Source organism: Adiantum capillus-veneris, chromosome 21 (assembly GCF_014529385.1).
Source record: "Adiantum capillus-veneris isolate H3 chromosome 21, ASM1452938v2, whole genome shotgun sequence".
Classification (NCBI taxonomy): Eukaryota; Viridiplantae; Streptophyta; class Polypodiopsida; order Polypodiales; family Pteridaceae; genus Adiantum; species Adiantum capillus-veneris.
The window spans coordinates 2,586,298-2,602,984 of record NC_140951.1 but is presented as its reverse complement, the minus strand read 5'-3'; the positions used below and the strand labels follow the sequence as shown (position 1 = coordinate 2,602,984).

At 46.3% G+C, this 16,687-nt stretch overlaps 1 protein-coding gene across 2 annotated transcripts in view; it reads right to left on the bottom strand.

The window, feature by feature from the left end:
* The window catches only part of LOC147430459 (uncharacterized), a 121,057-nt gene extending 108,484 nt beyond the window's left edge, over nucleotides 1-12,573 (bottom strand). The window contains exon 1 of one of the 2 annotated variants that reach the window (XM_086493088.1): nucleotides 12,175-12,573. In XM_086493088.1, the coding sequence (XP_086349214.1) occupies nucleotides 12,175-12,411 (237 nt within the window). In that variant the 5' untranslated portion in view covers nucleotides 12,412-12,573. The remainder of the gene's footprint in view (nucleotides 1-12,174) is intronic. The other variant, XM_086493087.1, reaches the window with a different exon arrangement.
* Between the last annotated feature and the right edge of the window lie 4,114 nt (nucleotides 12,574-16,687).

Sequence of the window (16,687 nt, the reverse complement as noted above, 5' to 3'; positions counted from 1 at the left end):
CTCTCACTAAAAGAACGGAAGGCTCTCCCTTCCGTAAGTAAAAGGTGAAACCGGCCTGTTCAATCCAAAAAGGACGGTAGACTTTACTTTAAACCTTGATTTAGCTTTCACCCATTATTAGTCGTCTATTTTACTTGTACTTTCAAGACACAACAAAGGGGAGAGGGATACAAGCTGCTAGATTGCACCTGTATGAGTAGACCTACACCAGATTGGCCCCTAACTTAGGCGCCCCTTTCGGTATTTCTTTATTGTTCAAAAGAGGGAATAAACGTTGTGGATCCCTAAAAGCTGCCCCGCACAAACTCCGCTGAATTTCCATTGTTCCAGCCCGATTTCGGCAACATAACTGTACTAGAACCCTTCACAGTCAGTATTCCCACGCATTGACTGACTTTCCCGACGCATACGGGCACTTTGCAAAACCTGGCAAGAATCTGCAGCACGCTGAATTCTCTGTTTTCAGCCCCGAAAATGCGCCAGATCACCTATACAGCGGGTCCCCTCGCGTCCCCGAACCTCCTGGGGGTATTAGGGTCCGTTTAGGGCCAAAACCCTAAACCTGCAAAAATACACAGCAGGATGTAGTTCACTGTTTCGAGCTCCGTTTCGCGTGCCGGTCGCATCCGTAGCAAGTCCTCGAGCTCCCGCACCTGTAGGGCTACTTGCCCTTTGAATCGGACGAGATTTCTGGCGTGAAACCTCTCCGAATTCACTTGTACCTGCGGGGGATTAGCCGCTAGCTAATCCAGTACCTGTGCAAGAGGCTCTTGCCTCGGCAATCGTGCATGAACCCACACAACTGTACATTGGTCAAATGAAAAGCCCACTAGAGGGGCATAACATACTGCCATAGAGGAGAGAGAGAGAGGGCAGTGCGTAGCGTGCAGGGCATCACTCCTGGCACCGCACCGTACATAGGAGGGAAAGCAAGCACTCCATAGCTCTTAACCTGTGACAAATTCTGAAAATCAGCCTCTCCCAGCTTAAAAATCAGCGCCCAATTTTCTGCATGAGGAAAGTGCACAGAATTGTGCCACTTGGCGCATTTACAAGCATTTTCCCGTTTCAGGGTTGCCGCCTAAAAATCTCCCAACCGGTTGCCCAGTTGACTTCACGACAGAGTAAGAAAATGTTCCCCTTGTCATTCCGGAGGTAATGACGCCAACACATTTTCAGGTCCCAAAATAGCAGTTCCCTAAATTTTAGGAGATGCTGCCATTGTATCTTTCTAGGTCATCCGACCCTCTTTGTACACTGTGGCCACACCCAGAATTGAAATGTAGCCTCTGTAGCAAAGGATTCTACTTTGGCTAGTCAATGACCCCAGTTTGGCTAACCATAGTCTTTGTCCAACCTTAGTGCTCTCTTGCCCTCAGGCCTGGACTCCCTCTGGACAATTCCACACTAGCTATGCAATGCAGGGCAGTTAGATTTCCCGAGGGGTGTTTCCAAAAAGTGAAGGTAAATAAATAATAAGAAAGAAATCAACAAAAAGGATAGATAGTAGTCACACGCTGGTGACATACCCCCCTCTTGAAATCTCAAACGTCCTCGTTTGCATCTATGTCGTACACGCTCCTAGTCAACGTTGATGTATTCAACACCTGTCGACACATGTACAACACATACATGCTCATTGTCAACCCTGGTGTATTCAACACCTCGTCGACTCATGTACTGCCTGCGTGTGAACGCTGTCCCAATGACATAGTGGTAGCTTCGCACTCTGCCATTTCTTTGAGTCACTAACTTTCCAATGACAAAATGGTAGCTACACATTTTGCCACTGTCTTACAGTACACGTTGGATCCCGTAACACTTTCGAGCATACCCAAACCGACAGTTTAAGAATGCAGTTACACATGTACTCTTTAATAGAAGCAATTACTGTATCCTTGACAAACTGACAAGAAATACTCACTTCTATAGCACTAACCAAACTTTTGGACATTCCATAAGAGCAATTGCCAAACTGACAATCTGTACAGCTCTAACATTCATGTAACAGGTATTTCATTTGAGCTCACTTTAAATACCTTGTACATCATTTGTTTCAGAAGCCATTGTCACACTAACAATCCATGTAGCTTTGAAACTCAAGGGGTCAAGGTAGGTTGCAAATCGAAGGCTTCAAGGTAAAGTGATAACACAGTTGGTGACTCTGCAAGTTCACCTTCTTCCATCCACTTAGCATCCATTGGTGGATAGTTTCTGAACTTTACCAAGTAACGCCTAGCAACATTGCCTTTCACTTTCCTTTCTTTGTGTGCCAAAATCTGTTCAGGGACCAAGATCTCGTCAAGTTCCTCGACTTCCGGCTGATCCTCAGCTAGCATATCCTCTGGCACATCACCCACATAGGGTCTGAGAAGACTCACATGAAACGCATTGTGAATCTTCCAACTGTCAGGCAATTTCAGCCTATATGCAACATCACTGATTATGTCGCACACTTGAAAAGGCCCATAGTAACGCATGCTGAGCTTTGGAAACAGTCTTTCCTTGCCCTTCATCTTCTTTAACCTTGCCTTTTCAAAGCGCAAAAGCACCCAATCACCAAGTGAATATACCACTTCACGACAGTGACAATCAACTGCTTTCTTTTGCTTTGCCTGAGTCTTCTCTAAGGCCACTTTGACCTTCTTGTACATTTCATCCATGTCCTGAACATACTTATCTGCTTCAAATATCTTGTCCTTTGTATGTAGTATGGGAGGAACTTTCTTGCCACCTTCAACTATCTCAAAAGGTGCCTTGCCAGTTGATGAATGCATTGTATTATTATATGCATACTCCACCAATGGCAAATACTGCTCCCACTTTCCTTTATGCTCTGACACATAGCACTTCAGCAGATCTAGGACAGTAGAATTTGCCTCTTCTGACTGCCCATCTGTTTGAGGATGAAATGATGAAGAGAATTTGAGCGTTGTGCCCATATTCTCAAACAAGCCTCTCCAGAACAAACTTGTCATGCGCGGATCACGGTCGCTAACAATCGACTGTGGCATGCCATGATACTTGAAAATATTGCTCATAAACAAGCGTGCCATCTGGTCTGGTTTTATCTTCTTCCTGACAGGAATAAAATGAGCCTGTTTGTTAAATCTGCAAATAATGGTCCAAATACCATCGTTTCCTGTCTGCGTTCTCGGAAGATCAAAGATAAAATCCATAGCAATACTTTCCCATGGTTTATTAAACTCGGTGCTTTTTGATCCTTAGTTGTTCTGAAAAATGGAAAAAAAGATATAAAACAAAGTTTTATTTAAGTAGTTTTTGCCTCCTTTTGCTTTTATCTGCTACTTTTGTTTGGATAGTTTTTAATATCTGGCATTTCCCTTACGGCCTAAGTATCACATCCACTAATTCGCTCATAATTAAGTCATAATCTAAGATTTCCGATTATATATTGTTGACTATCCGCGCTTTGTTTATCTTGTTAGTATGCTCTTTTTTACTAGTAATGGTTATTTGTTTACTAGAATTAAAAGCTCTTTTTTTAAGAACTTGTCTAAACAATTGTCGTATTTTAAGGGTTCGTTTGCTTTTCATGGTAGCTCTATTTACACCTCTAGATATCCTGTCTGGAATAGATAGTGGTTGCAATAACCCTAGTGCCTTTTGCCTGTCAAACTTGACCTTCTGACAAATTAGGCACTCTCGCACAAAGGCATCTACATCTCTTCTCAATGTAGGCCAATAGAAGAATGTCTCAACCGCTTTAACTGTAGCATCGATACCACGATGCCCTGCATACTGTGGGACATGACTCTCTTCTATAACTTTGCGTCGCAATGGCTTTGTGACACACAATCTGCCATGCATCATCATGAACCCATCTTTGAGAAGATAGTGTTCATGACGTTGTCCATCCATTAGCTGCTCGAAGACCCTTGCAAAATCTTCATCATTTGCATACTGTTCTCTCATATCATCAAGTTCGTGATGATAAGGAATTGACACAGCTGAAATTTGTGGCTTCCTTGACAAGGCATCAACCACAACGTTCTTCTTGCCTTCCACATGCACAATCTGAAAATGAAACATGGACAAGATATTTGCCCATCGTATATGCTTCTCAGATAATTTTGTCTGTGTCAAGAAGTATCGCAAGGTCTGATGGTCCGTTTGGACAACGAAATCTACACCTAGCAGGTAGTGTTTCCAACTTAAGAGCGCATGAATCACAGCCAGTGACTCTTTCTCATAGACCTGCATGGTCATCTCTGGCCCTTGCAAAATTCTGCTCTCATAGGCTACTACCCTGCCATCTTGCATTAGCACTGCACCAATGCTACTACCACAGGCATCACACTGGACCACAAATGACTTCCTAAGATCTGGCAACACAATGACCGGATCTGAAGTCATCTTTTTCTTTAAGAGATTAAAGCTGAAATCTCTTTCTGTGTCCATCTAAAGGTGATTGCCTTCTTTTGAAGAGCATGTAAAGGTGAAGCAATCTCAGCGATATTTCGGATAAACCTTCTGTAATAGGAGCATAGTCCCAAGAAACTTCGGACATCATGCACCGTCTTCAAATCTGGCCATGACTTGATCGCTTCAACTTTTGCAGGATCCATTCTGACACCATCCTTTGAGACAATGTGTCCCAGAAAGTGAATCTCTTCCAGAAAAAATTCACTTTTCTTTGCATTGATGAGCAACCTATGACTGCGTAACTCTTTGAACACAATGGCCAAGTGATGCCTATGCTCCTCTTCATTCTTTGAGTAGACTATCATGTCATCAAGAATGTACCAACAAACTGCTGGTGTGGACGGAAAATTCTGTCCATCATCCTATTGAACGTAGCAAGAGCATTTGTGAGACCAAAGGGCATCACTAAAAATTCGTAAAGGCCAAACGTCATTCTAAAAGCAGTCTTGTGCACATCCTCTGATCTAATGCGGATCTGATGGTACCCACTCTTTAGATCTATCCTGCTAAACATAGCTGCTCCTTCTAATTTGTCCATAATATCATCAATTCTAGGTATAGGGAACCTATTCTTGATGGTATTCTTGTTCAGTGCACGGTAGTCGATGCACATACGCCATGAGCCATCCTTTTTCCGCACCAACAACACTGGAGAACAGAATGGAGATGAACTGGGCTGAATCAGCCCCTTTTCTAACAGCTCCTGTACTTGGCCCATTATCTCTTTCTGCTGAGCCGCACTAACCGTGTACGGAGGCTTATTTGGTGGGCTACTGCCTGGCACCAAATCTATCGCATGGTCCTCGGGTCTCTCTGGCGGTAATTGAGACGGTAATGAATCGGAAAAACAGTCACTATACTGTTGTAAAAACATTGACCTTTCTTTATCTAGCACAAATAAATTTGATTCATCACAATCTGACACTTCACGTGCAAAAACCAAGTACGCAGAAAGATGCTTTTTCATTGTAGAAGTAATAGCAGAAGCTGATACAATGGGAATAGACTCCCCTTTAAGCTTTACATCCAGAATGTGAGTCTTTCCCCTGCTCTGTACAGTGATCTTTTTGTTGTAGGCATCCATGATTCCCTGTACACGAAACAACCAAGGAATACCTAACAACACATCACATCCGTCCAGTGGCATGATGTAAAATTCTTCAGCATCTACATAGGACTGGATATGTAGACGCAACTTTCCAATGATGGCTGTCACAGCCTCTGTATGGCCAGGACATGCCAAACCTGCCTCTGTATGGCCAGGACATGCCAAACCTGCCTCTGCTGTATACCCCATCTCTTCAGGTCTGATTCCCAACTTTGAAGCCAATTCTGGGGAAATGAAGTTGGCTTTGGCACCTGGATCAAAGAGGATAAGCATTGTTTGATCCCTAACCTTTCCCCATGCTCTGCAAAGCTCACTTGCATCTGAATTTGGCTTGTCGCCCACCATATCTGGCACTAGACCAGCCATGGGCTTCTTTTCTTTCCTGTCCTCCTTGTCTTCAGAATCAGCTAGCCTTTTCTTTGTAGGACAATTGTAAGCAATGTGGTTAGGCTGCTCACAGATAAGCATTTGTTCTCTGTCCTCAGGACCTTCTTTTGCTCTTCTGACTTGCGAGGAAAACGTCTTTTCCATTTCTTCGCTGGTCCCTTTTCTGATTCAGCCGAAGCTTTGCCTTTCCCTGCGTTGGCTGGCTCCTGAGTCACTTTCGGAGCCTCTTTGGGAACATACTTCTTCGCTGAATTTTTCTTGGCTGATCCTTCCTTGACGCCAGTATTGAATTCACAATCTTCTCCCTTGAGCAAACCATTGCCAGTGTTTGCTACCTCGATGAGCTGCGTCAAAGTAGTGACTTTGGTCTTCGTGCAGTATTTTCTCAATCCTTTGGGTAGGCCACAACAGTATTTTTCAATCTGTTCTGTCAATGGCACAAACCTATAGGAAGTTACTGGAAGTAGAGCTTTCCAAAACTTCCGATTGTAATCATCTAGATTCTTGCAAGTAGCAGCATTAAGCTGGTGCCATTCTGTCATGACATTTGCTTCAAAGTCATCAGATAACCATGCTGCTGCAAAAATCTGCTTGAAGTAAATCCATGTGGACGGAGCTTGCCCTTGAAGCAATAAAGTTGTCCACCATTGTCCCGCATTCCCTGTCAAGAAAGTGACTGCCTTGCGGACCTTTGAAGCCTCTATAAAGTTTCCCCCTGCATAGGCCTTGTCAAACTGCTGGAGGAATGAGAGAGCCTTCTTCCTGTCATCAAACCCTGTAAAGGTCGTGAATGACACACCTTTGCCACCTTCTTTGTACGGAGTTGGCCTCTCCAGCGGCGTCAAATTGTCATATGGAAGTGACTGAAACATGGGAACACTGTTAGGGTTCATTTGTGTTCCCTGACCGCAATTAAGTTGACCTGGAAACGCCATATTTGGCTGCTGATTTGTAATTCCAGCCATACCAAAATTTGCTTGTGGCATCCCAAATTGGCCCTAAGTGCTCTGAAACCCTGGTAGCATGCCCGTGACACCATACATGGGGTTAGGCATCATCGTTTGAGCACCCCCGAACACTGTTCCTGGCGTGTAAAACTGATTTCCAGGTGCATGACCAGCCATGCTCTGGAATACCTATCCACCTCCAAAATAGCCAAGGTGTACTGAAGGTGGTGGGAAGACCTGTTGCATAGCCTGTAGGTTGCTTCCCTTCCCATTAGAACCAGCTATAGGTTGCTGAAAGGTGACGGGCTGAACTGGTACAGCTTGAAAGACTGGCATCTCAGCCACCTGTTCTTGCACCTTAGGCACAGGTTGTGGAGACTGCATGTTCTCCGTCAAGTGTACAGGTGTTTCCATTGACACTGTAGTATGAATCACCTGTGTTGGAGCCTTAACAGGCTTTTGAATATGATCCAGTGACCCAACTTGCTGAGACGGAACAAGAGGTTGCAGAAAGGCTAAAAACCTCGGATTCTGCATTACTTGTGTGAACATAGCCACAGCAGTAGCCAACTGGGTCCTGAATATATCATCATCTGTCTATGGTGGTCTTGAGGACTCACCCACTTCATGTGTCTGTTGACCCTGTGAGGAGGAAACCTCTTCAGTCACATCATCCGGTCTGTCAGCCATAATTGCAATTCCCTGTGTATAGTCTATGATCCCCTGTGTCTTCAAGCCCAAACTGACCAAGGCTCACTTCTATGGGAAAAAGTGATTTAATCCCGTCGATGGAACCATGAAACCGGCCTGTTCAATCCAAAAAGGACGGTAGACTTTACTTCAAACCTTGATTTAGCTTTCACCCATTATTAGTCGTCTATTTTACCTGTACTTTCAAGACACAACAAAGGGGAGAGAGATACAAGCTGCTAGATTGCACCTGTATGAGTAGACCGACACAAGATTGGCCCCTAACTTAGGCGCCCCTTTCGGTATTTCTTTATTGTTCAAAAGAGGGAATAAACGCTGTGGATCCCTACAAGCTGCCCCGCACAAACTCGGCTGAATTTCCACTGTTCCAGCCCGATTTCGGCAACATAACTGTACTAGAACCCTTCACAGTCAGTATTCCCACGCATTGACTGACTTTCCCGACGCATACGGGCACTTTGCAAAACCTGGCAAGAATCTGCAGCACGCTGAATTCTCTGTTTTCAGCCCCGAAAATGCGCCAGATCACCTGTACATCGGTCCCCTCGCGTCCCCGAACCTCCTGGGGGTATTAGGGTCCGTTTAGGGCCAAAACCCTAAACCTGCAAAAATACACAGCAGGCTGTAGTTCACTGTTTCGAGCTCCGTTTCGCGTGCCGGTCGCATCCGTAGCAAGTCCTCGAGCTCCCACACCTGTAGGGCTACTTGCCCTTTGAATCGGACGAGATTTCTGGCGTGAAACCTCTCCGAATTCACTTGTACCTGCGGGGGATTAGCCGCTAGCTAATCCAGTACCTATGCAAGAGGCTCTTGCCTCGGCAATCGCGTATGAACCCACACAACTATACATTGGTCAAATGAAAAGCCCACTAGAGGGGCATAACATACTGCCATAGAGGAGAGAGAGGGCAGTCCGTAGCGTGCAGGGCATCACTCCTGGCACCGCACTGTACATAGGAGGGAAAGCAAGCACTCCATAGCTCTTAACCTGTGACAAATTCTGAAAATCAGCCTCTCCCAGCTTAAAAATCAGCGCCCAATTTTCTGCATGAGGAAAGTGCACAGAATTGTGCCACTTGGCGCATTTACAAGCATTTTCCCGTTTCGGGGTTGCCGCCTAAAAATCTTCCAACCGGTTGCCCAGTTGACTTCACGGCAGAGTAAGAAAATGTTCCCCTTGTCATTCCGGAGGTAATGACACCAACACATTTTCAGGTCCCAAAATAGCAGTTCCCTAAATTTTAGGAGATGCTGCCATTGTATCTTTCTAGGTCATCCGACCCTCTTTGTACACTGTGGCCAAACCCAGAATTGAAATGTAGCCTCTGTAGCAAAGGATTCTACTTTGGCTAGTCAATGACCCCACTTTGGCTAACCATAGTCTTTGTCCAACCTTAGTGCTCTCTTGCCCTCAGGCCTGGACTCCCTCTGGACAGTTCCACACTAGCTATGCAATGCAGGGCAGTTAGATTTCCCGAGGGGTGTTTCCAAAAAGTGAAGGTAAATAAATAATAAGAAAGAAATCAACAAAAAGGATAGATAGTAGTCACACGCTGGTGACAAAAGGAACCTTGAGCACAGATCGGAGCACTCCTCTTGAGCAAAGTTCAACATTCACTTCCGCTGCACCTAACATATCATCAGATCATAATCACGTCAGGAGATGTCTACAAGACAGCTTTTCGGACGAGCTTCAGTTTATATGAATTTTTGGTGATGCCTTTTGGCCTTACCAATGCTCCAGCGACTTTCAACCAAATGATGGATAGGATTTTCAAAGAGTACAGATCGTTTGTTGGCACTTTCTTTGATGATATTATTGTCTTCTCCAAGGATGAGGCAGAACATAGACACCATCTGCTTCAGGTCTTTTAGGCATTGCGGGATCACTAGTTATCGATGCCAAGAAGAGTGAATTTTTTTTGCCGGAGATACACTTTTTGGGACACATCGTCTCAGCAACAGCAGGAGTACAGATGGACCCGGCCAAGATTGACACTACGTGATTGGCCCGATTTGAAGAATGTTAATAAAGTTAGAAGCTTCTTGGGCTTATGTTCTTACTACCCGCGGTTCATTAGAAAGTTTGCAGAGGTCGCTTCCCCTTTGCACATTCTGACACAAAAAGGAGTCCCTTTCTCGTGGGGACCCACAGAGGTGACTGCCTTTCAGACAATGAAAGAGAAATTGACTACGGGACCAGTTTTGACTTTGCCGGATTTGCAAAAGTCATTCGAAGTATATTGTGATGCTTGTGGTCGTAGTCTGGGTGCGGTCTTAACGCAAGAAGGCCATGTCATTGCCTATGAGAGCCGATTGTTTTCAAGGCCGGAATTGATAGCACAGATTTATGAGAAAGAGCTTTTGGCGGTTAGCTATGCTCTTACTCAGTGGCAGTTTACGCTACTTGTCACAAAAGTAGCTTTCGGAAAAGCAGATGCGGTGGGCTAGGTCAATCAGTACCCCACAGATCCAGATTTTTCGGATGTATTCACACGAATACAGAATGGGGAGGTAGTAGCGGGATATTCCATATGAGATAGCTACTTGATGAAGAAAACGATGTTGTGCATTACACAAGCGTTGAGGGAAAAGGTCCTAACTGAATGCCATTGTCAACCTTTTTCGGGTCACCGCAGCATTGACACCACCTTGAGAGGAGTGGAGTGTTACTTCTTTTGGCCAAGACTCAAGAAGGATGTGGACGACTTTGTACGCAGTTACTCGGTATGCTAGAAGGTCAAGTTTGATAGGCATAAAGCACAAGGATTGTTACAGCCTTTGCCCATTACCACCCGCCCCTGGGAAAGTATTGCTATGAATTTCATTTTTGATCTCCCAAAGACACAGAGTAGGCACGATGGCATCTGGATTCTGGACTGTTATTGACAGATTTAGCAAGCAACCTCATTTAATTCCAATGAAGAAAATAGTCAAGCCGGACTATTTAGCGAGACTCGTCATTGCCCAGATATTTTGATTACATGGCATGCCTCAGACAATAGTCTCTGATAGAGATCCACAATTCACGAGTTTGTTTTGGAAGGCTATTTGGAAGAACATTGGCACATGGTTGTAGTTCTCGTCATCTTTCCACCCATAGACAGATAGGCAATCTGAGATTGCAAATTCAGTCGAACTGGATTTATTGAAGTCTTACATTTCTGATCAAAAGACTCAATGGGAAAAAAATTTGCCCTTGATGCAATTTGCCTACAATAACACGATCCACTCTTCGACGAGGAAGGCGTCAAAAATATGGTTGTTAAAGAGGAACTGGACATTAGAAAAGATCAATTTTTCAAATTTTAAAGAAAGTTGATTGTGTGTGACTGTCGTCCCCTACCGTTGCTTGCCGTCCCCGAGACGTTTTGGCTGCGTTCCCACCTGGCAGGCAGTTTGCCGTCTGTCCCCACCCGTCCCCGTCTCTGAATCAGGCGTCCCCCGTCTCTAGGCTCCGTCCCCTCCGTCCCCAAGTCTGGTGGATTGGTTATGCCATTTCCCTCTTGAATAACGGGTCTTGAGTTCAACTCTCCTCATCAGATAGATCTTTAAGGTCTCTTGGGATAGTTTCCTACGACGTTAAAATTCTCTTCTTCTTCTTCTTCTTCTTCTCTCTCTCTCTCTCTCTCTCTCTCTCTCTCTCTCTCTCTCTCTCTCTCTCTCTCTCTGTGGAAAAATTTTTTTATCAAAATAAACGTCTCAAGGGCAGAGCCTCAAGATAAATGTACAATACTGATCACCATAGAGGTGTGATCCCCGAAAATATACATCAAATATACAGAAAATACCAAGACTATTTCTTGGTTTTTCAAAAAAGTCTCAGATCTTCTTACATGAAAATTTTGATGTGATCCAAGAAGAGGGGGGATTCTCCTCATTCTATGTCATGAGTGCAACAAGAGGAGTATCATCTGTATCTAAACTACATGAAGGTACAACAATATCCCAAGGAACCTACCGGACTCGGAACAAGCAAGTGGTATCTCTGTTGAAGAAGAGCAACCTCGAAAGGTCTCTCTCTCTCTCTCTCTCTCTCTCTCTCTCTCTCTCTCTCTCTCTCTCATTAAAACAAGCCTTAGGAAATAGACCTGTGTTGGACATGTGTTCCTAAGTGGGGCTTCCAAATATTGAAGACTAAAGAACATCATTTCATTTTCCACATTTTCTGTTAAGGCTTCTCAAAATAGGAAATTCAAATTTTTAGTCATGTTCTTTGCAACCTTATACTTCTTTCCAAAATTCAAAAGGAGCATTTGATTTGTTCTCTCTTTACTCAAATGTAGAGGTTTTGGACTTCTAAAGAGCAGAATTGTAAGTGAAGATACAACTTTTTGGAGTCTTGTGAGTTCTAACTTTAAAACATAGAGCTTATGCCCTTTAATCTTACAACAAGCCACGCTGGCAGCAGCCAAATACTAATGTTTACAGTCCAAGTACTTCGTCTCATAATCACAAATGTGGTGTTCTAACTACATAGCATTATCAGATTATCTCAAACATTTTCAGAAATATGGAACTGAAACACTAACAATGTACTCATTTGCAGCTCACAACCTGCAGAAAGCAACGTACCAGATGTGAGCAGCAAAGGCGGAGCCAGCGGCGACAAACAAGAGCAGGTGAAGAGAGCAAGAAACGAGTATGAAGGGGACGAAGGATCTGCAGGATACTGTCGTCAGAAAGAAGCCCAAGGACGGAACTCTCTTCCCCCGTTTCTGGGCGCTCTTGAGAATCTGATTGGGAGGAGCCCCGACCAGCTTCTTGATGAAGGGTAGGAAGTTTTTGCACTCTCTTCTTAGCCCTCCCCATGCTGCTCTGAGTCCTTCTAGGCCTGTCGTTGGTCTAGAGTTTTCTATTGAGGGTCAAGCTTCTCTGAGTCCTTCTACGCCTGTCGTTGGTCTAGAGTTTTCTATTGAGGGTCAAACAGGTTTAATCCAAGTTCCAAATGGTCAATCCAAAAGCACCATCCCCCCGAAGTATCAAGACGGATCATTACTAGGGCCTCACACTTGGGTGATATAAGGGAAGTATGTGCCACTTCCCCCAACTTTCCACCTTCGTTTTTTAGTGATTGCTCGCGTCCCTTGTATTCGGCACTTTCTTATGATATTGATCATTCGTTTGCGTCTCTCATCCTCGTGTCCCTCTTGCGTTCGGTTTTCAAGTTGCGTTCTTGTATGTGCGTTTGCTTGCCTGCAGGTCCTGTTTGCATCGCAGGTGAGCCGACGCGGCCCCGTTTCAGCGACGCCCCGAACGAGGGCGTCACACTTGGTATCAGAGCTTCGGCTCGGGTCCCCGCCGACCCGACGTCGGTCCACGGCCCGTGGTTGTCACCACGTTTTCGGCCCGTTCTGCCTCGTTTTTCCACGTTTGCTCCGCGTTCTCGGCCCGTGTGGCCCCGTTTTGACCCGTTTCACCGCGTTCCTTGCGTGATTGCCCCGTTTTGCCCCGTTCCGCGCGTTTTTCTCCACGTTCTTCACAGTTTTTCACCGTTTTGCCTCGTTTGACCCGCGTTTCGCCCCGTTTTCACCGCGTTCTTCGCATTCGTGGCCCGTTTTGCCCCGTTTTGCCCCGTTTTTCAGCGTTTTACCTCGTTTTGCCCCGTCTTACACCGTTTGGGACCGGTTTTCACCGTTTTTGAGCAATTTTCCGCAGTTTTCGCCGTTTTGGACCCAGTTTCGCACTGTTTCATAGTTTTTCAACGTTTTCAAGCCGTGTGCGCACAGTTTGTCAGTTTTCGACATTTTTGAGTTTTTCTTTTCGGTTTCGGCCACAAAAATACAAGAATGGCTGGAGATCAAGAATATGATGACGGCTACAGAACCGAGCCTGATCTAAATAAGAAGAAGAAGAAAGAAACGAAGACAAGACAGGATGCACAAGACATAGTAGAAAGAAGACTCGAGGCCCGCATCATGGCCTCCGTGGAACAACAAATCAGCCTGATGTCGGCTAACCTGGGGGAATTGATTCAAACACAGCTAGGCCAACGGTACGAAGACCAACCAGGTCCCAGCAATGTCAACACACGACGTAACACCCAAAGACGGACACGACCCGAAGACGAAGATGATCAGGATGATCGAAGTGAAAGACGCTACTACAGCCCGGACCGACATCTAGAAGACGAAAACCGACTTGGAAAATTCAAACCCAGTCCCCCAGAGAAATACAAAGGCAACCGCTCCTCACTGGCACTCAACAAGTGGTTCAGCGAGGTAGAAGACTACATGCAGTGGAACAGCATAGGCAGACGCAGATATGTGCAAGTGGCCAAAACCTTTCTGGCCGACGACGCCTATGTTTGGTTCCTCACTGAACAGCAATCTAAGCACTAGGAGGACTGGGAGGATCTACAAAAAGACATACTAAACTACTTTGTCCCAGAAAATGAGGGCAACAAAGTCAGGGATTCGTGGCGCGATCTACACCAAGACGGCCACATATCAGACTACATTGTCAAGTACCGGCAACTCATGCTCCAACTCCCATTGATGCACGCAGCAGACAGGCTGCATGGTTTCCTGTACGGCCTTAAGCACTGGGCCCGCCGAGAGGTAGAGAAACAGAGTCCCAACACCTGGGAAGTGGCCACCAACATGGCAGAAAAGCTCCGTGACACAAACACCATACCAGGTTTGCCTCCAAACAACCGTCCCAACAATTTTGCACCCAACCACTGGCCTAACCCACCCGTCGGACAAGGTCGCGGATTTGTACAGAATAACAGAAGTAATGTTACCCGCCCCCCACCGCCCCATCTCCACCCGGGACTAGGCCGCGAAAATGGCGCCTTAGTCCCACGCAGCGTTTTTGCAAGCAACTCCTACAATCACACACCCCACAGTTTTGCCTCCCAGAACTACAACGGCAATAATAACAACCTGTCTCGTGACCGCGTGTGGTGCAACGACTGCAAGAAGCATCATGGTCCCTACTACGCTTGTGTACGCACACGCGATTACGCCTCAACATCATATGGCAGAGCCAACACCATACAAATCGAAGAACCACCCTCCCCCCCCCAAAGAAGAATCGAAGAAACGGCTGACGCTAGTGTTGACCAACAACTTCGGATTGGAGTCGTAGCCCTCCACCCTCAATGCATGGCAGCATCAATCACGGACATTCAGAACTTGTATGTCCAGACAACGATCGGGACCCAACAACAATGGATCATGGTAGACTCAGGCGCTACCCACAATTTTCTGTCCCCTCAGTGCGCTGATCGCCTGGGCCTACGCCTCACCACTGTCAATGAAACGACCGTCAAATTTGCCCAAGGAAAGGATAACAACGTAAAGGCAGCACGTCAAGTCAGGGTCGAGATGGGTGAATTCACATGCCGCCTTGACTTCATAGTGGTCCCAATGGACGACTTTGAGGCCATCATTGGTCTGTCCTTCAACGACAAGTATCTCATTGCCCTCCTCGGCATGAAGGTGGATCAGTTACTGCTGAATAATCAAGGCAAAGCAGTGACAGTGCAAGGCGCCAGACTCACAACGAAGCAAGCATTCACCCGTCAGGCGCATACGCAAACCAAAGTCCCACCCATCAACCGCCAAGACCCTGCACAGTTAGCAGCGATGAAAGGAAAACAGAAGCTCCCAGAATACTCGTCCCCCAAACTCAACCTCATGAGTGCAAAGCAGGCAGAGAGGGCTCTCAAGAAAGGAGCTCAGGTTCATCTCTGCATCATGCAAGCAAAGGAGCAACCCACAGCAAGGCTCAACTCCATCACCATCGAGCAAGCCAAAGTGGGCGACCCCTCCCTTGCCCCCATCCTCCAGAAGTACAAGGATGTCATGCCCCCAGAACTCCCCCCTGGTCTACCTCCCCCTCGGCAAATTCAACATGAGATTGACCTCATCCCAGGAAGCACACCCCCGGCAAAGGCCCCCTACCGCATGAACGACACCGAGCTCAAAGAACTCAAGAAGCAACTCCAAGAGTTAGAAGACCAAGGGTTCATCCGACCAAGCAGCTCCCCTTTTGGCGCCCCAGTCTTGTTCGTCAAGAAGAAAGACGGTTCGATGCGACTCTGCGTGGATTACCGGGCCCTGAACAAGATCACTATCAAGAACAGGTACCCAGTCCCCCTCATGGAAGATCTGCTGGACAGACTACAGGGTGCCCAATACTTTACTCGCATCGACCTCCGATCGGGCTACCACCAAGTCCGCATCGCCTCTAAAGACATCCCGAAGACTGCCTTCCGCACCCGCTATGGCTCCTGGGAATGGATGGTCCTGGGGTTCGGTCTCACTGGCGGCCCTGGCACATTTTGCAGAATCATACATGACAGTTTCCGGGACATGATAGATGATTTCCTCATCACATACATTGATGACCTCCTGATTTACAGCAAGACCCTAGAAGAGCACCAAAAGCATGTGGCCGCAGTACTCCAATGCCTCCGCGAACACCAACTCTATGCCAAGCTGGAGAAGTGTGAGTTTGCTGTGCAGAAAATCGAGTTCTTGGGCTTCATCGTCACATCCGAAGGCATTATGGTGGACCCTAAGAAAGTTGACGCTGTCATCAAGTGGGCCCCACCGACATCCATCAAAGAAGTCCGAGAGTTCGTGGGTTTCTGTCAGTACACCCGCCGCTTCATCCGCGACTTCAGCAAGATTGCGGCGCCACTGACAGAGATAACCAAAGGCCACAAACCCTTTCAGTGGACCTCTAAAGAAGAAGAAGCCTTTGAGGACCTGAAGATAGCCATGTGCAGTACCCCTGTCCTTCGACTACCCGACTTCACCAAACCTTTTGAAGTCCACACCGATGCCTCGGATGGGGCTATTGGTGGTGTCCTCATGCAAGAACATCAACCCATCGCCTACGAGTCCCACAAGTTCACAGACGTGGAGACCAGATGGACCACCCATGAGAAGGAAATGCTCGCTGTCGTCCACTGCCTCCGAAAGTGGCGACACTATGTCCAAGACAAACACACCAAGGTATACACTGACAACATCTCCCTCAAGTACTTCCAGGCACAACCCAAACTCACCCCCAAGCAAGCTAGATGGCAAGATACTCTCGCAGAATACGACATAGACATCATACACAAACCGGG